Source organism: Leptodactylus fuscus, chromosome 3 (genome assembly GCF_031893055.1).
Source record: "Leptodactylus fuscus isolate aLepFus1 chromosome 3, aLepFus1.hap2, whole genome shotgun sequence".
In the NCBI taxonomy this organism is placed as follows: Eukaryota; Metazoa; Chordata; class Amphibia; order Anura; family Leptodactylidae; genus Leptodactylus; species Leptodactylus fuscus.
The window spans coordinates 41,736,506-41,758,974 of NC_134267.1; the positions used below are offsets into that span (position 1 = coordinate 41,736,506).

The window sequence follows — 22,469 nt, forward strand, 5'->3', positions numbered from 1 at the left end:
TTGACTTATGACCAGATAAGTCAAGAGATGTGTCAAAAAAAAAAAAAAAAAGAATAAAGTAAGATAGTGGACAAACAAAGCAGTTTTGCTGAAGCAGTGTATTTAGGAAAAGTCTTACATTCACATTAACAAGCAGTATAGATAGGATCCTTGTGATGGGACAACCCCTTTAATAAATTTTGTAATAGACTTTATTAACAAATTTTGTTTCCTTTCTGTGAAATCCTGCATCTCTTTATTCCGTCTCTCGCTTCTGTATTGAGCTGTTCCTGCCTCTCACTGAATGTTACTGTGTATGGCGTACGGGGCTGTGTAATATGTAGAGAAAATGAGAGGAGGAGGGTCACATCATACAGCTAGATCTTAGACACTATAAAATGTACAAACTTGCTTTTGGTGTCATATTAAAGAGGAGATCACAGGTTACAGAGATATCTAAATTATTTGCAGAGATATCACTGGATGAAGCCTGGGGTGTAGCTATAGGGGGTGCAAAAGCAGCAATCGCTACCAAGCCCTGGAGCCTCAGGCAGCCCAAAAGACCATTCTACAAAATAAGGACATGGTAAGTGGGGGCCCGAAGCTTAAAGTTACCCCTCCCTCTGATGTAAACAATGGTCTGGATTTTACTTGATACACAAGATAATTAGTTATAAGGTAATAAATTATTTTAAAAATCAGAATAGTCATATATCAGATATAATTTCTATATTCTATAGAGATTGGAACTATTAATGTTATAGTCATTATATCCCTCACAACCCTATGGCAGATACTACAAAATCAACAGTGCCCTCTAGTGAACCATAATGTAATTGCAAGATGTTCAAAAGAAATCTAAAAGTACTGTCTATCTATCTAACGATCTAGATAACCCAAAATTCTGCAACTGGTTAAACTGCAGCAGCCTGGTATCCTATAACAGAAGACAACAAAAACAATGGAAAGTCATTGACAAATATTTCCTAAATTACTTTTCGTTGACTTCTGTTGTCTTCTGCAATAAGACATCACACTCTGCTACATCTGGAAACACAAGTAAAGCTTTAGTATGTCATTAGGGTAGTGATACTGTTACTGCATTGCAAAGGGTTTTCTTGAGTCTTTCTGTATACAAACCTTTATTTTCTTTTTTTTTTTTTAATTTGTTTGCAATGGTCCAGATTTACTATTGTGGCTATTATTAGACACTGACATAAATGTGGCTCCTCTTTGGTGCATCTAGCTTGTATTAAATTTTTAGCCTTGTTAGATATATGGGTGTGGATTCTTAGAAGAAAGGTGGCCTAAATATGCCATGATGCCCCAAAAATATGCCAAAATTGTAAAACTGGCTTAAAGTAAGCTAACTATAGTGGTATAACCATATACTAGACAGTCTAAAGATATGCCAGACACAAACTTTACTCCCCCTGTAGACAAGACCTCGGAGATCAAGTTCTTAGAGACTGCCCTATAACAGTGAGGCTATAAGAAGGTCGTCTTCTGTCCTATATATAAAGTATTAGTGTAGGGACCCATCGGAATAAGGACAATGGGCTGAGAAACATCTAAGATCAGTTCTCCTCTAATCATCTATAGTATACGATTGAGGTTATGTTCACACCTGCACCTGGTTATGGGATTCTGTTTCCCATTCCGCTTCTTATAGAGAAATCAGTACATCAATTGTAAATGCCGATTGGGAAGCATCCAGTATAACTAGTCATGCTCAGCACAGCACGTATACTAGGTTTATAAGAGTGAATAACTTTTCAACCAGAGGAATAACTTAAAGTTCCTGGTTCCAAAACATGTAAAGGGGCCTCAATTTACCATGTTGTATATTATGTTGTATAGAGTCCTTTGGGCCCCCTCAGGCTCCAGGGCTAATGGCATTTGGTACTCTGCACCCTTTATAGCTACAGTGCCTACAAGTAGTATTCAACCCCCTGCAGATTCAGCAGGTTTACACATTCGGAATTAACTTGGCATTGTGACATTTGGACTGTAGATCAGCCTGGAAGTGTGAAATGCACTGCAACAAAAAAGAATGTTATTTCTTTAATTTTTTTTTAAATTGTGAAAAGTTTATTCAGAGGGTCATTTATTATTCAACCCCTCAAACCACCAGAATTCTGTTTGGTTCCCCTAAAGTATTAAGAAGTAGTTCAGGCACAAAGAACAATGAGCTTCACATGTTTGGATTAATTATCTCTTTTCCCAGCCTTTTCTGACTATTTAAGACCCTCCCCAAACTTGTGAACAGCACTCATACATGGTCAACATGGGAAAGACAAAGGAGCATTCCAAGGCCACCAGAGACAAGATCGTGGAGGGTCACAAGGCTGGCAAGGGGTACAAAACCCTTTCCAAGGAGTTGGGCCTACCTGTCTCCACTGTTGGGAGCATCATCCGGAAGTGGAAGGCTTATGGAAGTACTGTTAGCCTTCCTCGGCCTGGACAGCCTTTGAAAGTTTCCTCCCGTGCCGAGGCCAGGCTTGTCCGAAGAGTCAAGGCTAACCCAAGAACAAGAAGGAAGGAGCTCCGGGAAGATCTCATGGCAGTGGGGACATTGGTTTCAGTCAATACCATAAGTAACGTACTCCACCGCAATGGTCTCCGTTCCAGACGAGCCCGTAAGGTACCTTTACTTTCAAAGCATCATGTCAAGGCTCGTCTACAGTTTGCTCATGATCACTTGGAGGACTCTGAGACAGACTGGTTCAAGGTTCTCTGGTCTGATGAGACCAAGATCGAGATCTTTGGTGCCAACCACACACGTGATGTTTGGAGACTGGATGGCACTGCATACGACCCCAAGAATACCATCCCTACAGTCAAGCATGGTGGTGGCAGCATCATGCTGTGGGGCTGCTTCTCAGCCAAGGGGCCTGGCCATCTGGTCCGCATCCATGGGAAGATGGATAGCACGGCCTACCTGGAGATTTTGGCCAAGAACCTCCGCTCCTCCATCAAGGATCTTAAGATGGGTCGTCATTTCATCTTCCAACAAGACAACGACCCAAAGCACACAGCCAAGAAAACCAAGGCCTGGTTCAAGAGGGAAAAAATCAAGGTGTTGCAGTGGCCTAGTCAGTCTCCTGACCTTAACCCAATTGAAAACTTGTGGAAGGATCTGTTAATAAATCCTGCTCTTGTTTGAAGGCTCAAACTTATTTGCATCTTATCAAACCTGCTAAATCTGCAGGGGGTTGAATACTACTTGTAGGCACTGTACACCCTTGTTTGCAAGACCTGCATAAATCAATAGTACAAGCAAATATATGAAGCATTTCAATATATCCTATCATTTCATAGATTGTGTGGTTTGGCTGCCCCGGGCACCAGATCCCATTGCTGCCCATACAGCCTACCAACATTTATATAGCTCTGTAAAATCTAGAAGAGGGGCCTTAAGAATGATCCTTAAAGGTGCAGCACTGTACCAGAGAGGAGACATTTGCTTAGTCTGAGTGTTCTCTCTTAGATAAGTTCTAATATCCCAGAACATTCAGTCTGACTCCTGCCCTGCTGTAGTGAAGACTGGCAAATGATTTAATACTGGCTATATTGAGAGTCAACAGTGGTCAGCGTGTAGGGTCACCATAATAATATATCATGGTTTCCAGCCTGCTCAGTGGAGAATGTGCATCATATAAATAAATTGTTGATAATCAACATATTTTCTCTGTTCCTTGTAGCGTAAATATTCCTGTTGTGCACTTAGATTAGTGCCCGCAGGGGGCTGCTGTCTTGGTTTGTTTTTGCATTGCAGACACCGCAGATTTGCAGCAGCTTTGTTAGAAGCTGCTGACTAACATTGTTTTAATCAGACATGGCTGCACATCAGGGGGTCTTCTAATTCCTGAAACATTGGTCTTCATCAGTTCTGCTTTGCACAAACAGAAAATAGACATGGGTGTAGGTACTAGACATAGGTCTGTGGCGTAACTAGGAATGGCAGGACCCCGTGACAAACTTTTGGCATGGCTCTGCCCAGCCGACACCCCCCCCCTCCCCCCCCATTCCTGCATGCACTATTATGCCCCATAGTGGCCCCAGTACACAGTATTATTCTCCATAGTGGCCCCTGCACACAGTATTAAGCCCCATTGTGGATACCCATGAACAATTATTATACTCTAGGGTCTTTTCAGACCCTAGAGTATAATAATTGGAGACCCAGGGAAGGATACAAGCATAAAAAACACTGTTACTTACCTCTCCCAGGGTCCGATGCAGTCAACAGTGGTCAGCATGTAGGGTCACCATAATAATATATCATGGTTTCCAGCCTGCAGTCGGCTATATTCAATGATGTACGGGACATCACTTGAGCCATGCTTGCGTTGCGATGCAAACCCAGCCTATGTGACATCAGGGACGTCACACATGTAGGCCTGAAACCTGTGAGGAGAGGTAAGTAACACTGTTTTTTTATGTTCCCTCACCCCTCCTGGGCCTCCGATCATTATACTCAGGGTCTGGGACCTCTGATCATTATACTAGGGGTCTGAAAAGACCCATTCTCCCCCCCCCCCCCCCCACAAGTATAATAGTGTTTGCGGGCCCGCGGCCTCACTTACCGATCCCGGCTCCTGCTCACAGCGGCCTCCACAGAAGGAGAGGTGAGGGTGGCCATGAGCGGGATCGGTAAGTAAATAAGGCCCGTAACAACCTATTAAAAAAAAACAACACAAAAACAACAAAAAAAAACCAAAACGCAGCAGTAGCGGCTGTCGCCGGGTCCCCTAATATCCGGGGCCCTGTGGCAGCCACTACCACTGCAACCCCAGTAGTTACGCCCCTGACATGGGTGACAGCATCAGCAATAGCAATTTTAGAATCTACTTTGATGACTACCTACAATAACTAAAGGAAAAAAAAACAAAAAAAACCTGGAGTGACACCTTAAAGAGGTCACCTGTCTGTGCTGCGCTCGCCCATATCAGCTAACTTGTAACTTCTGTACGTGTACGAGTATATATTTACGCTCCATTGCTGCGCACCTGGAAAGCAAAATAAAGAAAAACTCCATGTATTGCTGTTGCATACTGTCACTTTATTAACTGTACAATGTGCACACAAAAAGACACAGTATTTCCTGCTTAGAGTTGTTACATATTGGTTACATAATTATACACCGAGAAGGAAGACAGATTGTCCATTATATATTTTGGAAACCGCAGCATGACATTTTGCACAACAGCTGACACATGCCGTCCACTATCTCCTAAGATATCCATAAAATCTAATAGTTTACCAAGACACACAGGACGAGACACAAGACTACAAAAACTATTGCATCGTATTACCGTGACACAGAGTAGTATGCATATTCTCACGACTGTGCAAAAATACTGTTTTCTCATCATCTCAAATGAAAAAAAAAATACCACGTAAAAGAAAAGAGTCTCACAAAAGTCAATAAAGTACGAAACAGTCAGAGGCTTCAGAAGTGACGTCCCAAGTAGAAAATGGGCTGTGCTAAGTGAATCACAAAGAACAAATCAGAAAAACACACGTACAAATACTAGAAGGTTAAAAAATAAAATGATATCCTATGTTCTGCTGTATAGTAAATCATGTCATATAAAATAATAAAGCAATGACTGGATTCTGAAAGAATTTCATATGAACATGGTCAGACCTGCCTGCTGCCCGTGCACAGTGGAAGCAGACAATACTCATCGTACAAAAAATAAATCCCGTCATCTGATTGGTCGGATTTTCACACCTCATGTCAACCGAAGCCCCGCCTCCACCATTCATAAGGACACATAGGTCAGTAAATATAGTCACCTAAATACTTAGCCATAGAGGTCATTTATATACCGGACCAGCACCGGTCGCAGAGAAATGGAATCCGTTGCCCATACCGAGTCAGTAACTTTTTACAGTGTAAATGCTGACTGAGTAGTATGGACGACAGGACCAGCTAAATCCATAAGGTCATGTATATCCTCCTGTACCAAAGAGAAGGCTGTGGCTCAGGTCCTGGGCAGTGACCATGAACTATGGCAAAATTGCAGGATTGGTTTGAAAGGGCCATCACAAAAAATACTAAAAATAACTAAAGGGGTTCCAGGGCTTTTTAACTGATGAAGCATCGTGCGGGTCGGATACCCAATTTAATCAGCTGTCAGAGGCGGCAATGGCACTCCCGACTCCAACTCTGCTTCACAGGCCATGAGCCTCACACGTTCATTGGTCACAGCTCAGTACCATTCAAGTGCTTGAGATGCGACACAAAGCACAGCCACTATACAATGTATGGGACTCTGCTTGTTAAAAGGAGTTGTTCAGGACTTCCAAGAACATGGTTGCTTTCTTCTTCTCAGATAGTGACATCATGCCTTTTCGACATGATGTCCCTTCCTGAGAAGAAGAAAGCAGCCATGTTATTGAAGTCCTGCACAACTCCTTTAACTACTGAAGAGGCTGCAGTGATCACCCAAACACCTGGGTGTTGGACCCTTGCCAATCTTTAATTGACACCCTATTACAAACATAGGTCATCAATTATTTAGCCTGGAAAACCCCTTTAAATGGTAATCATGTTAGTTTTCCTTGTAATTTTCCCAGAAAGGGATATGGCAATCCTGCAATTTTACTTAATATGCCATGCAGCTTTAGCTTTAAAATAACCTGTCCCCTCTCCTGACACGTCTGTTTTTTCCCATAAAATAACGCTAGAGCATCTTTTCTGACTACATTGTGTTGTTCCTCTGTTATTCCTCCTAGACGATTCTGAATAAATGGACGGGCGTCCAAGCAGAGAAGACAGTGGCAAATTGTGAAGAACCACAAGCTGTTAACAAGTGAATGGTAACACCCAGTTGTCAATTTATTCATACATTTCTAGGAGGAATAACAGAGGAACAGATCATCATAGAGATCTGAAAATAAAATGGTATCCTTTTATGGGGAACACAGTTCTTTACTAAAACAGCCATGACAGGAGAGGTGACAGGTCCTCTTTATTGCCACTACATACAATATATTAGTCAAAAAGTATTCTACCCCATGGTTAGCTCCACAAATTAAAGACGACCTTCCATGTCCTCGGAGATGGGTGGTATTATGTACTGCTGCTAAATTCTGCACACTGTCAGCATTGCTGGTAGATGCCCTGGTGCCAGGAATATATCAGTGCCGTTAATTTTGGCACTGATATCTCTCCACTGTCAGAAGGCCAGACCTTACTGCTCAGCTGTGAAGAACGCCCTCCTGACAGAACTCTTCCGTAGGTTTGTACTGTCAGGGGGGGGCGTCCTCAGGTGGAGGGATATCTGCACACGGTCAGCTTTCTAGCGGTATATAGTATTGCTCATCTCCGAAGACATGAAGGGTCCTCTTCAAGAGGGCTCTCCGAAACCCATGCAAAATGGATAGTGATGCTCTATCCACTATACACCGTATCCAGTTTCTGGCTCTGTACACTGTAATGGTGGTGTCAGGGAACTGCATTCTATATTCATCTAAATACAAGCACAGCTACTTCCATCTGTATACCTTGTATATGGCTTCCGGCAGCCAAAACAGATGATCAGTGCGTGGTCTCAGAGATGGACCATCCATCGATCTGATACCGAATACCTAACCTGTGGTAGGTCATCAGTATCCATTTTGTCTACGTCTCAGACATTCCCTTTAACTATTATCTACAGGTCTATAATATATATTAATTTTAATAATACAGCATTTTCTTTCAACACCTTTCCAGGCCTAACAAAGCTAAATCTATAGAAACCATGTTTCCATATAATGAATGACAAGTGTAAAATAACTATAAGAGCTAAAGTGACAGTATCCTGGTTGTAACCTAATACAAGAAAATATTAATAACCCCCCCCCCCCAGATCAGTTATTAGACCATATACAATGTATACACGATACTCAGGTCACACATATCTTTACAGAATTGTAATTCTAAACAGATAAGCCCTTATACTGTATAAGGCCTGATAAGACAATGACTTGTAAGCATCAAAAATTTAGTAGCCACAGCAGGACCATGAGGTACGATGTGGTGCTACATTGCTGACGTGTTTTTTTTGCAGTGATGAAATATATTCTCCATATACTTCTTTAGGAAATCTGATTACTATTGCAGAACACAAAGTTACCCATTTTGTAGCCTTAGCTACAAGTAGACTGGGTCATATGGGAGCAGGATTGACCACAGAGTAGCGGAGGATTTGCCACAGTGTATCCATATTTTCTTCTAAACAGTTTTGACTTAGTAATCAGATTTTTCTCAAAGGAAACGTATCTGGAGAACCCAAAGACCATCCTACTAACAGCCATGAAAGACTCTGACTTACCAGGGTATCAATCTTCCTTTCCTATACTTAATCCATGGCCAATAACCATTAGGCACGAAGTCTAAGGGACTACAATGGATACTATAACAGAAGGGTCCACGCAATGGCGGCTTCCACTGTGCAGAGACAAGGGGTAAGTTGTAAAAGAATAATAATAACACTTACTCATTCCTATATTGGCTTTACACATAAATTATTCTCTCCTTCCTCCTAAATTTTACATCATTTATTGACTATGAAATCCCTTCAGTGCTCGATGACATGCAGCCATTAATATCGTGTACTACAGACTAGACTGGCACTGAAATGTAAAAGGAAATTGAAACTGCAGAGACTGGAACAAAGAGGGACCAGGCATGTATTCACTGTAATCCCCTTCCTCATTTCAAGTCTCCATCGCCATCTCCTTGGATAGATTTCTTGATGCGGAGTAACATGGTGGTCAGCCATTGATCCAAACGGGATATGGAGTCAAATTCCTTCACCTGAAATGTGACATAAAGCACGTATGTTACCGTTTACCTGGTTGGAGACCTGCTTTAGGAAAATGAAATTAAAAAAATACAATATATACAGACCAAACACCTAAAATGGACCTAAGGGGTGTAAATGCTTCTTTGGAAAGTGTCCAGGACAGAAAAGGGCAAACTATAAAGAATGTTCTGTACACGCTCCGTACACAACCGCCATCAGATGTGATGGTAGTATGCGGTATTATCCTAGCCATCAAGCTGACGGACACCGCAAAGGACCTTATTATACAGTGTTGTGCAAAACTCTTAGACGGGTGGAAAGGATGCTGCAAAGTAAAAATGCTTTCAGAAATAGAAGTGATAAGAATTCATTTTCCCAATGACCAAAATTAAATGAATGAAAAATATTGAGATATAAATCCCATCAATATTTGGTGTGACCTTTGCCCTTTGCCTTCCATCAGTTCTTCTCGGTACTTGCAGACAGTTTTTGACAGAACAGGGCAGGGAGGATGTTCCGCCATCTTGGAGAACTAAGCACAAATCTTCTGTGGATCTTCTTACTCCAATCCTTCTGTGTCTTCATGTCATCCCTGACAGACTGGAGGATGATGAGATTAGGGCTATATCAGTGGGGGCCATATCATCACTTCCAGGACTCCTCCTCCAAAGGGAAAAGGTCACACCAAATTACATTACATTTCTCTTTTCTTCATTCAATTCATGTTAACAAAACTTAACTATTAACACTTCTATTTTAGAATACGTTCTTGTTTCGCAGGAAATTTTTCCCTTTCAATGTGCCTAAAACTTTTGCACATTACTCATAAGTCAAGAGGGTCCAGTGGGATCTGTTGTACAATGGTACCAGCACTGTACGTTCAGTTATGAACAGAACCTGCAATATATATGTGAACAAACTCTGAAATAATACTGTATTATTGAGGCATATACAGTGCTGTATATTAACCAGCTATGCTATCAGACTGAGTGACAGGTGACGTGAATAACATGGATTATCTCAAGGCAATGGCATTTGTAAAGGATCGGGATAAATTAGGCAACAAACTGCAGATACAGGCAAGTGTAAGGACCTGAGCGCCTCTGACAAGGGTCAACATATAATAGCTAGACGGATGGGTCTTAGCATCTCCAAAACAACATGCAGTGGCTAGTGCCTACCAAAAATGACCCAAAAGACAACTGGTTAACTGATGACCATGTCATAGATACCCAATTTATGCACATCGGGAGCAAAGGCTACCTCGTTGGGTTTGGTCCGACAGAAAATCTATGGCTACACAAAGTGTTAAAAAGTTCTAGCAAGTGCCAGGAATACAAAAGCTAAGTAAGTGGAAAGGTTTGGTTTTTATAATATGGATTTACAATAGGGCTACTTGGGACACTAAGCGCCTGGTCTATAAGGACCTTTGGAGGTTTAGTGCCCCAAGTCGCCCTGTCAAGTTTCCCTTTAAGGCTGGTCTTACACGACCGTAGTTTTACACCACAAATGGTCCGCAATTGCGGGTTTAAAATTTTTTCTATGTGTTTCTATAAGTTTTCTATGAGGCCTCTTACACGACCGTAGATTTTGTCAGTGGTGTGGTGCACCGCAACCGTGCTCCGGACAGTATACTGCATGTCCGTAATGGCTGTGCTTTTATGGCACGGCACGGAAGGTCCAATAGAAGTCTATAGGCGCGTGCATTTTTGCGGATACACACAACACATGTTCAGTGTGTATCCGTAATTGCGGATGTCAACATGTGTGTTTTGTGGTGTGTTTTGTCTTTTGCGGATCTGCATAATACTGATACACACGGAACGTTGCGGATGCACTTTGCGGTTGGGACGGAATTAGTTTTTAGAGGGAAATTTGTGTTGCGGATCCGCAAATTGCGGACCGCAAAAACCACTACGGTTGTGTAAGACCAGCCTAATTAGACTGGACAGTTTTTGTGAGCATTTGATTCACAGAACTGACTGCTTGTATAATGTGGACACAGCCTGTATAAATATACAGACCCGCACAGAATTTGGTTACACTGCAGGATTATTAGGAGACTCCCTCTAGCGCAGTTATACTATGCATGTTAAGCAATAACATTTTTAATTAAGTAGTCACGGCATTGACTATATATCAGTGTAATATCTTCTGGGGCCAAGATATAGGTTATGAAAAATAGTGGAAATGGCCATCACGTGACGGTTTCATCTGCAGTATGCACATATTCTCCTTTGCATATCAGATGGAGCAGAAATCCTATGCACATGTACACACAAGTGAGGGGAGCTACTGTATGGACAATATAAGCATGTTGGTTTTTTATGTGACAATCATGAAACTAGATTTAGTGCAGGTTGTAGATATGTATATATGGCCTCGCTCCACAGGGATGAAAGTGAATGACCGCTAACATGGTGCTAGTTGGTGGCATGTTGTATTATGGCACCATATATTGGGCAAGGAGCCAAACTTCATGTTACTTACAGCTTCAGTATATGCTTCACTGTTCTGTTCTTCATGAGCCTCAAGCAATTTCTGAAGGAAAACAGAATTTTGGTAAATTCCACAGCAAATCACATGTGCCACTCTAGCCTTATGGTCTTATCTAAGCAGACCACCCTCATCACCCTGATGGCTTCTAGTCACACTGACCTTTATAAGTTTACATTCCCTTGAATCTGTAAATGCAGGAAACATTTCTTCATATTTCTCCACTGCAAGCTGGAAAACAAAACACAAGACCAGTCATAATCCAGTGCAAACCATCTGACGTGTTATCTGTATGTTCTGGTGACAGTGCCAATATAGATCCCTGTGCTTTAGTAGAAGATCTTGTGAAGGTAGATTGTAAGCTCTGCTGACCTAGAACAAGGTTGTTCAAGTCAATGTTGTGTAGTCATGTAGACAGAAGTGTACAAAAGATGTCATGGGGAAAGTCATAAGGATTCAGTAGGAGACAGCCATGTCAGAAAGCTCAGAAAATGAAAAAAATATCTTTGGAGAAGACTGAACTGTGATGTTAAAGGGATGTCCCAACTTATTTCTTCCCTGCCGAGGCTTAAAAAGGGCTAAAAATATTTGTGACCTATTCTATGGATAAGTCATCAAAACCAAATTATTGAGGGTCCAACATCTGATACCGCCAACAATAAGCTGATCGTACAACTGATACACAGAGAATGGAGCAGGAAGCACTATTGGCTGTATAATGGCATATCAGCGGCAATGCTCAGTTCCACCACTACACAGAGAACAGCACCGTCTGCTTCCTGCTCCATTGTCATCGTATCACCTGCTGGCACAGCTAGTCAATGGTGTGGAGGTGGCTGACTACCACCGATCTGATAATAGTGACCTGATCTTAAGGCCATCAATATTTTTAGTCTGGAAAATTCCTTTAAAATAAAATAAATAATTTATATAACTATCTGCTTAGCCAGGAATTAAGTGGAGAGTCTCCATTAGGTCCCATGTCTCCCTGACCTTAAGGCCCACACACAAACGATACAGTCATTGGTTTAGAAGTGATGCCCGTTCACACAAAGCATTTCAGAAACGGTTTGACTGACGTGGTAAGAATGACAGAGACTGGGGACCTGAATGGAGAATCTTCAATGGATCCGTGGCTCAATGGAGAGGCGAGTATGCATACTGTATTATTTTAAGCTTCTACAAGGAGGAAAAAATAATTGGAACACCCCAATTATATTATTATATTATATGTGCACTTCTATGAATGGGCACTATTGTGGCTGTCACTTCCCCCCTCCTCTTGACCAGATGGTCCTTTTGGCCACCATCTGACAGGTATACATTTGGAATACAGATTTTTCAACTGTATAGGAAACACACCAATGCAAACAGAAGGTCAGTGCAAAAAAATTTATACCATAAGTTTTTAACTTGTAAAATAGGACCCTATAGATGGATGGCTTTGTAATGGACTTGTATGCAGTATGGTAGGCTGTGTATACAGAGCATTGGAGTGCCATCATGAGATAGGCCATTCCTCCCTGCCATCATTTGTATCACATGTTATTATAGAAGAGAAAGGCTGAAACTGTTAATCTGAGCTCAGTCTATACAACGCTATAACACTGGCCCCATCACTGAATCCATACAAGGTGCCTACCTTAGCATTCAGCTCATCTACAATAAAATGGCAGAGGGCAGCTTTGAAGAAATATTCTTTGGCGCTATACTTCAGAAGAGGATTATCCATTGTGCTTGTGCCAATCTGGAAAACATTATAAACGAGAACAGACAAAAATATAAACACCATAGAGTTAGTGGTCTGGTCCTCCAGTCCTTATACATTACTAAGTCAGATGTTGTATGGATATATGTTAGTGAGGTTTATACACTACAATTTAGTGAAGATCCAACTTGTGCTCCAGGTATTATGATGACTACGAAGGACTAGTAATGGACGGGGCTGCTGTGTAGACAGCATGTGCTCCCGATCCATTAGCAGCTTCTGAGAGCCTATAGGCAACAACTACTGTGTGCGGGATCCAGGAGCCATAGATCACATAATGATATGGCATCTAGTTGGGGCTGGTAAACCCCTTTTTTGCCATACAGAAAGGTATAACTTATATACACTATTGAAATGAACGAGACCTAGGAAAAGCATCTACTACTTCTTGGGATCAATAATGTCTTGGCACTGCTACTTGCACTTTCATTGTTGGCAATCTATTTAACACTTGTAAGGTAAAAAGGGCAGAATTAGAGGGTTTGTTCAAAAAATGATATATTATATACATACATATGCACACACACATTTTATTATATATGTATTAATAATACATTTATTTATGTTAACAGCTCAGAATGGGTTATACTGCCCTTCTCGCTGTGGCGATGATGTCCAGCCACAGACATGACCAACATAGACAATCTGGGTCAAGATGTTATCGCTGCAGCAGAAAGTGCAGAGTATTGGAATGGGAGCACAGGGATTATTAAAAGGGGTTGAACCAAAATTAGGAGACCAATATTATTGTTTGTATAATAAGAAGTATACAAAAAGTATTAATTCCTCACAGTTTTCTGGATCTCTGCTTGCTGTCATTCATTCTGCTTACTGCCAGTGGCTAAAAATCAGTCCATGGTCATGTGATGGACAAACAGGTGCACAGCACAATAATCAGACATCTGCCTACTAACAAGATGTATACCTGTGTGTACCACGTGACCATGGACTGTATATCTCATGACCATAGACTGTATATCACCATGACCATGGACTGTATATCACCACGACCATGGACTGTATATCACCACGACCATGGACTGTATATCCCACGACCATGGACTGTATATCCCACGACCATGGACTGTATATCCCACGACCATGGACTGTATATCCCACGACCATGGACTGTATATCCCACGACCATGGACTGTATATCCCACGACCATGGACTGTATATCCCATGACCATGAACCGATTTTCATCCTCTGGAAGTGAACAGAGTGAATGACAGCAAGCCGAGATTCAGAAAACTATGAGGAACTGATGCAGAAATTATATTGGAAAATTTTACAACTTTTTATTATACAAACTTTAACCATTGTCTGTCAATATTGGTCTGAAAGTGGCCAACCCCTTTAAGAAGGCTTTATTATTTTAATTACCGGTAATTTCATAGACAATTTTGTCTTCCACAGTCCCTACAAAGATCCCACCCAATGTGTAAGGCTAGACTGGTACAAACCTGTTCATATATTTCTATTGCTTTCTGATACTGTTCCAGCTGAGCTGCGTATGCGGCCACTTTTAGCAGACACTTGTTTGCAGAGCTGAAATGAGAAATTAAACATTCAGAAAAGTTCAACTCTGAGAACAGTTTCAGTCTCTTTATACCATTATAAACTGCATAAAACATAATGTTTGTAAAATATATTACTTACTGATCCCTGGTTACATTATAAGCCAGAGCTGAAATCACAATTCTGTCAGTTATCGGAATCTGTCACAGATGCATTTTTTTTACACGTCATTTTGATTCTGGTGTTCAAACCTCTATGCAGAGACTGAACAAGCAGCTTAGAAACCTACAGAAGTCTGAATTCAGCTCACGAGCTACTGTTTACAATTTAGCATCTGTATTAGGCCTTATTCACATATCCGTGACAGTTTTGCAGATGCAAAAAAACTCAAAAGTTCTGAGAGCATCAGAGTTTTGTTTCAGTAAAGGTCTGGGATTAGGACGTGTTCTGTTCATGGTAGCTCTGTTGGACTCATTGGTTTACAATTATTATGCCTTTTACACCAGTTATCTGATGGACACAGCCTACAGTTGCAACTTTTTTTTTTGCACAAAAATTAGCAATTATTTTCTGTTTTGCACCGCTCACGCAACGGTGTACAGGCCAGTGGAGGGTGCCCCTGTGTTATGATGAGCTGTGCTCCTCACTATAAACAAGGAACACCATCCACTAATGCAAGGGATATGAAGACTGGCGTTTACTACATCGGTCTTCATAAATCTCCCCCATAGACTTTGGCAGTGGCTTGGTGACGCTGGGAGTCCTGGGTTCGAATCCTGCCAAGGACAACATCTGCAAGGAGTTTGTATGTTCTTTGTATGTATTTGCATTGGTTTCCTCCGGGTACTCCGGTTTCCTCCCACGCTCTAAAGACATATATTGTGAGCTCTATATGGGATAATTATCAATGCACTTTTAACCATCAATGGTTTTTATTTGTATTTTTATTGTCTTACCTATATCTGAGACACGGTAATACTATTGAACATTGTTCCTCGTTTGAAACAGCCATTTCTTGAAATGTTATGTGACTCCAGCTCGTAATTTGTCTTGTTGTCAGCACATTTGTTGTATAATTCGACTAATTAAAACCTTTTTTTTTTTGTGGGTAAAACGTCGGAATAGCCTTTAGAAAGGCTATTCGTCTCTTACCTTTAGATGTGATCTCCACCGCCCCGTTCCTTAGAAATACCGTTTTTTACCGGTATGCAAATTAGTTATCTGGCAGCGATGGGGGCGGGCCCCAGCGCTGAAAATGCGATGGAGGTGTCCCCACTGCTGCTCGAGAACACAATCCTGCGACGCCTCTATCTTCGGCTGGATCCTCCCCTTCTCTGTCGCCTTCCTCGTGTCACCTCCGATGCCTGCGCAGTCGGCTCTGCCAGTGAGAAACTAGTAGAGCCGAATGCGCATGCCGGCCATTTTTGGGAGGCCGCTCTTGCAGTTTAATGCAGGAGCGGCCTCCCAAAAATGGCCGCCGGCCGGCATTCGCACTCGGCTCTGCTGGTGTCTCACTGGCAGAGCCGACTGCGCAGGCATCGGAGGTGACACAAGAGGAAGACGACAGAGAAGGGGAGGATCCAGCCGAAGATAGAGGCGTCGCAGGATCGTGTTCTCAAGCTGCGATGGGGACGCCCTCATCGCAATTTCAACGCTGGGGCCCGCCCCCATTGCTGTGAGAGAACTAATTTGCATACATAACGGTATTTCTAAGAAACAGCGCGGCGGAGATCACATCTAAAGGTAAGAGATGAATAGCCTTTCTAAAGGCTATTCCGACGTCTTATCCACAAAAAAACAGGTTTTAATGGTAGAATCACTTTAAACTTCCGTCTGAGTGCAGACGGGAGGGCCTTGTTTTTAACGAACACATATAAGCACCGAGTTTATACCAGCAGATTTAGCCATGACTAAGGGGTAAACCTCCGAAACGCGTAGGCTTTCATACCTTCTCCATCCAGTCTGCACTTGGACTTTGATGTTGTTTCCATGAATAGTTTTTAATAGAAGCATGTCTTCACAATAAAGAGTTAATCTTTTAAAGCAGCAAGTGTTTCGGTGTGCTGGAACCTCTCCAACCTTTGTCTATATGGGATAATGACTGACAATATCTGTAAAGCGCTGCGGAATATGATGGCGCTATATAAGTAAGCATAACAAATAAATAAAACAATGGATGCGCTTGGCCAACATAAAAGACCAAAGTAGCGCATGTCTTCATTTTCCTCCCACGGAATAACTGGACCATGTACTGACTGGGCAAAACATGGCTTATTCACACGACAGTGTCAGCTATAAAACTTGGTCTGTGAGTCTGCAGAAATTCCTGCCTAAACAGCGTACAGACAAGGAGAAGGACTTCTCACATCATAGATAACTATCATGCTATATGTATCTCCCTGCATAGCGCACAGACTGGTAAATCCGTCTCTCACATGGACTGAATTTCACAACAGAGACTGTTGTGTGAATAAATCCTAAAGTCTAAGAATTATGGGAATCCCATTTGTCAAAACACTTTTGCAAAATCTGATAAAAATGGTGTCCCAATATTCAAAAAAAGGTCTTTAGAGAGCTCAATGCTATACAGATCTGTTAAGAACATGCAGAGAGTTGAGAAGTCGCCTACACATAAGCTGGACATACATATTAGGCAGTGGTCATTCCCCCCAGTTGCATGGAGGAAGCCTGAATATCAAGAGATGTTGGAGAAGGGGAAAGTGGTTTGGCAATCACCTATCACCGATACCCTATGGAAACAAATATGCACGCTCAGCCCATCCAAGCATGCATGCTCAAAGGGGCTCTATCAGCAAAATCATGCTGATAGAGCCCCACATATGCGTGAACAGCCTTTAAAAAGGCTATTCAGGCACCGTAAATGTTATATTAAACTACACCCCCCCCCCCGTTTTAAAATAATAACCTAAAAAAGAATGTGCTCTACTTACCGAACGTGCACCCTGGGCTGGCATTCAGGGTGTGTCTTCATCTTCATCCCCGCCTCTTCTTCCTCCGATGTCCTCCGGTCCCGTCTTCCTCCAGCGCTCGCAAACGGACAGTGATAGTCGGGGCGCATGCCCAGTAGCCGTAGTAGAAGCCACATGCTACTGCGCATGCGCCCAGGCCGTTTTTTTCATATCAGTGTCCGCGAGCAAGCGGATTCACAACACCCAACAGCTTAGTGCAGGAGTAGGCAACCTGTTGCAAAACTACAACTCCCAGCATGCATACTTGCTCTGCTATTCTTGGAACTCCCATGGAAGTGAATGAAGCATTTTGGGAGTTGTAGTTTCACAGCAGCTGGAGAGCCAAGGTTCCCTACCCCTGGCTTAGTGCATACCTGGTAGTAACAATAAAAGTAACAACCCAGCAAATCCCACCATAACATGTACCTGTTGGACTCTTCCCCTTTATAGTAATCCGCTGACTGCTCATAATGTGCAACAGCCTATAAAAAGAGAAAAGCCACATTGTAAGAATACAGTGCAAGACAATGACCTGACGTCAAAATAATTCACTTTACAATTATCTTCATCATACGGTGTAGCAAATCAGAATAGACCAAAGCTTCCCAGCCTTGTAAGATTTTACATATAACAATGGTGACTCTAATTAAGCCTATAGCTTGCTCATGGGGAATCTCGATCTCATTTTCCTCATGACAACCCCATTTTATATAAAATATGCTGAAACCCAGGTTACTGAGTTACTAACACTGGAGAGATGTGGCATCAAGAAAAGACTCCTCATTTTTAGAAACGGTTACACCAGAGAATATGGATTCACATCTTCAATCCCTATCAGATCAGCTCCTCTTATGACCCTACACATCAGTAGGAGTGAACTATAGTGCTCAGGATACCGCCACGTACAATATAATAATATTCTTACCTTTTCAATATCTACAAGTTCAGTTTCATAAATTTCGGCAATTGTAATGTGATGCTTGGCAGCAATAGTAAATCTTCCCTGCATAAGAAAAGAGCAGATATTCATTACTCTACTTGGTGCAGGTTCACACTACATCATGCAAAACAAGTCATATAATCATCTTACGTAGTGGTATGATGTAATGCTGTGCACAAAACACAAAAGTGACTTCATACAATATGAAAACGAACAACATGTACATGTATAGGACAGCAGAGAACACAAGTCCTTATAGGACTCACCACTGGAACTACTGCCCCCCAATGCAGAGCAATCTACTCTATGGCCACCAATGGTACAGAGGAGATTTTGTAAACCATCTGAAGCCACAGTGCGTTAACCCACAATCAGTGTATATTTTTCCTACAAGGGTTGTCTTGTTAAGACAACACATATGGCACATGGAAACCATAAGGGGGGAGGGGTCTCCCTGTTTTGGACTCCCCTTTATAAATAGAGCAGCCAAGCTTCTCTGTACAATAGGTTCCCAATATGGCGGCCTCGTGGTTTCCTTTTATTACAATGGACGGTTTATTATCTTAATGGCTAGTGTGTAATTCTACATTTCCCCTGCGATGGCCGCTGCAACGCAAATCCCTGGCTGGCTTCGGCTTCCAAGCTGTTTGCCATGGGTGCCGGGAGCAGGACCCGGGGTGATCAGCTGATCCGTGTATGTGAATAAATGTATCATCATCATCATCATCACCGGGTTGTTTCTGATGAGCAGTACTAAGAAATTAAACTCGCAGGTTGTGATTGGAAATAACAGCAATACCCGCAGACCCTCCTGTGAGTTGGAATTCTTAAGACTAAGCTCTCTGGTGATTTCTCCTAACCCAAACCATTCACTTCACATGGCATTATAAAATATATATCGTAAGACCCTTCATATATCAGTAGCAGCTAAAAATAGGGGTGACAATACTGTAACTGCCAGCAGCCATTAAAAGAAATATACTGCCATATGTTGTGTTACTGTGCAATAAACAAGCCTTAGCACATTTATAATGGATGAGATGAGCCACTTTCTCTACAGCTTCTCTGCGGATAGCAATGTAATGTAATGTGTATGGCGTGCCTTCTTAGGAAAACCACAAATCCACAGACACAAATACACCATAAACTAGAAACGAGAAAATCTGACGGGAACGACAGAAAATAGCCTTAGATTCATGTTGCTTGGACTACATAGTAGCGCGGCTTATACCCAGGCTGGTTACAGACAGTCGGCATTTTAACATCTATATTACAGAGTGATCATCGTCACCATCATGGTTGTGCTGAACTGACATTGATCCGCATACACATCTATAGGGATGTAAGTCCTGCTCTGTATAACTGCTCAGTCCAGATCCTGCAACTACAATATAGATGTGACTGTATTACAGACATCTGAACCTGGCAATAAAGGGGTTGTGCCATTATGTACACTTAAAAGGACAGGGGATACGCATCCGATCAATGGGGTTTGAACACCAGTTACCTCTCTTTGTGAATGGAGTGCCAGCGTGCTCGTGTGTAAGGTGCTCCATTCACTTCCTTTGGACTAGTTGGACTGTCATTTTCAACAATGTCTGTAGCCCCATAGAAGTGAAAGGAGCATCGTTTACACAAGCACAAGGCCTTAGGGGGATATTCCATCCCGAACTTCTGATCACAGGGATGAGAAACTTATCCCCTGTCCTGTGGATAGGGGAGAAGTGTCCATAACGGACAACCCCTTTAAGACTGGGTTCTGTAATACAGTCACATCTGTATTATAACCGCAAGACGTGGACTCACTACGGTTATACTGAACAGAACTTATGTCCCTATAGATCTGTATGGTGATTGATGTCAGTTCGGTACCACATTGAGTGTGGGAGTTCCCTCTCTAATACAGACAAGTGTCCCCTTTAGAGGCGGTCTACCACCACCAAAATCGCTTCTAAACTAGTGACATATTGAACATACCATTTTTTATAAACTTGCTCCTGAGAAAATAAACTTTTACTCCATATAAAAATGAGCTGTTCAGTGCGCTCGGCACAAGGTCACACCATTTTCTCCCCCTAGGGTCACACTTAAAACAGGAAGGCTGACATGTCCCAAGGAAAACTAAAATTTGATTTTCTTGGCAGTAAGATTGCACTTTGACACAAAACAAGGTACGTTCACTATGTCGCTAGCTGTATATACAGGCTTTAGAAGGGATTTTCATGCTTCTAGACTCCCATTATACAGATAAGTTTCCCCATATTTGTAGGAGCCATGTGAGATACAGAATATAATACCTTACCATATCTGTGTAAATATCGATGGCTGCATTTAAGCAGTTGATGGCCTCTGATGTTAGCAATTGGGAAAGACAATAAGAAGCAAAGTGACCAAAATAAAGTAGTTACTAGAAAGATTACCGAGAAAATGTTCAGAATGAAACAGACCTGCTACTAAGAAAACAATATACCGTATACACTCCAGTAAAAAACGACTTTTTCAACACAGTTTTTATGCCTCTCGGCTTATACTCGAGTCAGAGTCCAACAAAATGAGGCCGCGGCACAGGACTGCAAGGACCTGCATAAATTAAGTGAAGGGGGAGTGTCCTTCAGTAGTGATATAGGACACTCCCTCCTTCACTAGCAAGAGAGATGAAAGCCCGGGCGGTGGCAGGTCCCTGCATCAAGGAGAGCTCATACAGTAAAACACACAGGTACATACTGGGGTTACTATTCCTAGTAATGTCAGGCATTTGGAGTTATTAATTTAGTTTTAGTAACTCCATGTGCCTCACATTAATAGCAGTTAACCCCATCATGTCCCTCACATTAACCCTGTGTGCCCCATATAAGGGTTACTAATATGTGAAACATAAGGAGGTAACAATAAAACGCCTTAATGTTTAATGTAATAATTATTACCTCCATGTGTCTCACATATCAGTAACTCTTATGTGAGGCACACAGGGGGTTAATGTGAGGGACATGATGGGGTTAACTACTATTACTACAATTTTGCAGCTATGTGTCCGGGCCAAATTGAAGAGCTGCAACTTATGGAGCAGGTTCTATATGTGTCCTATATGTGTCTGCAGTTGTCAATTCATTTTTAATGTAAAGATCGGTGATCAGTTAATGTAATTTTGTTGTTATCCATTTTATTTCTTGAAATTTTCCAGTAGCTGCTGCATTTCCCTCCCACCTAGGCTTATACTCGAGTCAATACGTTTTCCCAGTTTTTTGTGGTAAAATTAGGGGCCTCGGCTTATATTCGGGTCGGCTTATACTCGACTATATACGGTATATAACAGATAAGAAGTTCAATAGATGTCCGCAACACTGCCGTGCAGAGAAAATTTAAAAGCTTTAAGACCAACACATATTTTGGTTTTCACATAGTTTTGCCAATTAAGTGTTTTTAAATCTAGATCACAATGAGAACTTGTCAATACTCAAAAACAATTTTCCCCAGAAGGGATAGCCAGTAAGCTGAGGCGAATTACAGAAGTCTTGAACAATAAGGGTTAAATGAAAATACTGGGGGAGATTTATGAACACTACCAGTCTTCATATCTCCCATACTGATGGAGGGGGCACCTTACTTACGAGCACCCTCTACTGGACCGAGCACATGCACACTGAAGTCTATGGCCTCATTGACATCTGCGTTTGGTATTCCGTTTTGGGGGAGTCTGCATGGGGACCCCCCCCCCTTCCCAGAACAGAATACCAAACGCATTTGCAAGCGGTGGCAGCAAAAGCACACAGATCTCCATAGACTATAATGGGGTTCGTGTGCTTGCCGCGAGATCTCCACAGGGAACATGTGGACAGGACAGTACTTCACAATCTACTTTCCTGTCCGCATGTTCCGTGCGGAGATTTAGCAGCAAGCACACAGACCCCATTATAGTCTATGGGGTCCGTGTCCTTTCACTGCACACCACTTGCAGACTCCCCGAACGGATTACAAAACGCAGATGTGAACGAA

The 22,469-nt window shown here is 42.1% G+C and overlaps 1 protein-coding gene across 2 annotated transcripts in view; it reads right to left on the reverse strand.

Annotated features, from left to right (window-relative positions):
- Positions 1–22,469, reverse strand: part of LOC142197292 (beta-soluble NSF attachment protein) — a 101,432-nt gene that overhangs the window by 71,438 nt on the left and 7,525 nt on the right. Inside the window, exons 4-11 of one of the 2 annotated variants that reach the window (XR_012715310.1) lie at positions 20,779–20,825; positions 18,462–18,539; positions 17,963–18,018; positions 14,513–14,597; positions 12,922–13,026; positions 11,442–11,510; positions 11,274–11,324; positions 7,006–8,794 (exon numbers count right to left, since the gene is read on the reverse strand). Coding sequence is in view for 1 of the 2 variants with exons in the window: in XM_075267470.1 (XP_075123571.1) it covers positions 8,690–8,794; positions 11,274–11,324; positions 11,442–11,510; positions 12,922–13,026; positions 14,513–14,597; positions 17,963–18,018; positions 18,462–18,539; positions 20,779–20,825 (596 nt within the window). In the remaining variant the exon portion in view is untranslated. Of the gene's footprint in view, positions 1–6,431; positions 8,795–11,273; positions 11,325–11,441; positions 11,511–12,921; positions 13,027–14,512; positions 14,598–17,962; positions 18,019–18,461; positions 18,540–20,778; positions 20,826–22,469 lie in introns of those variants that run through there. The other variant, XM_075267470.1, reaches the window with a different exon arrangement.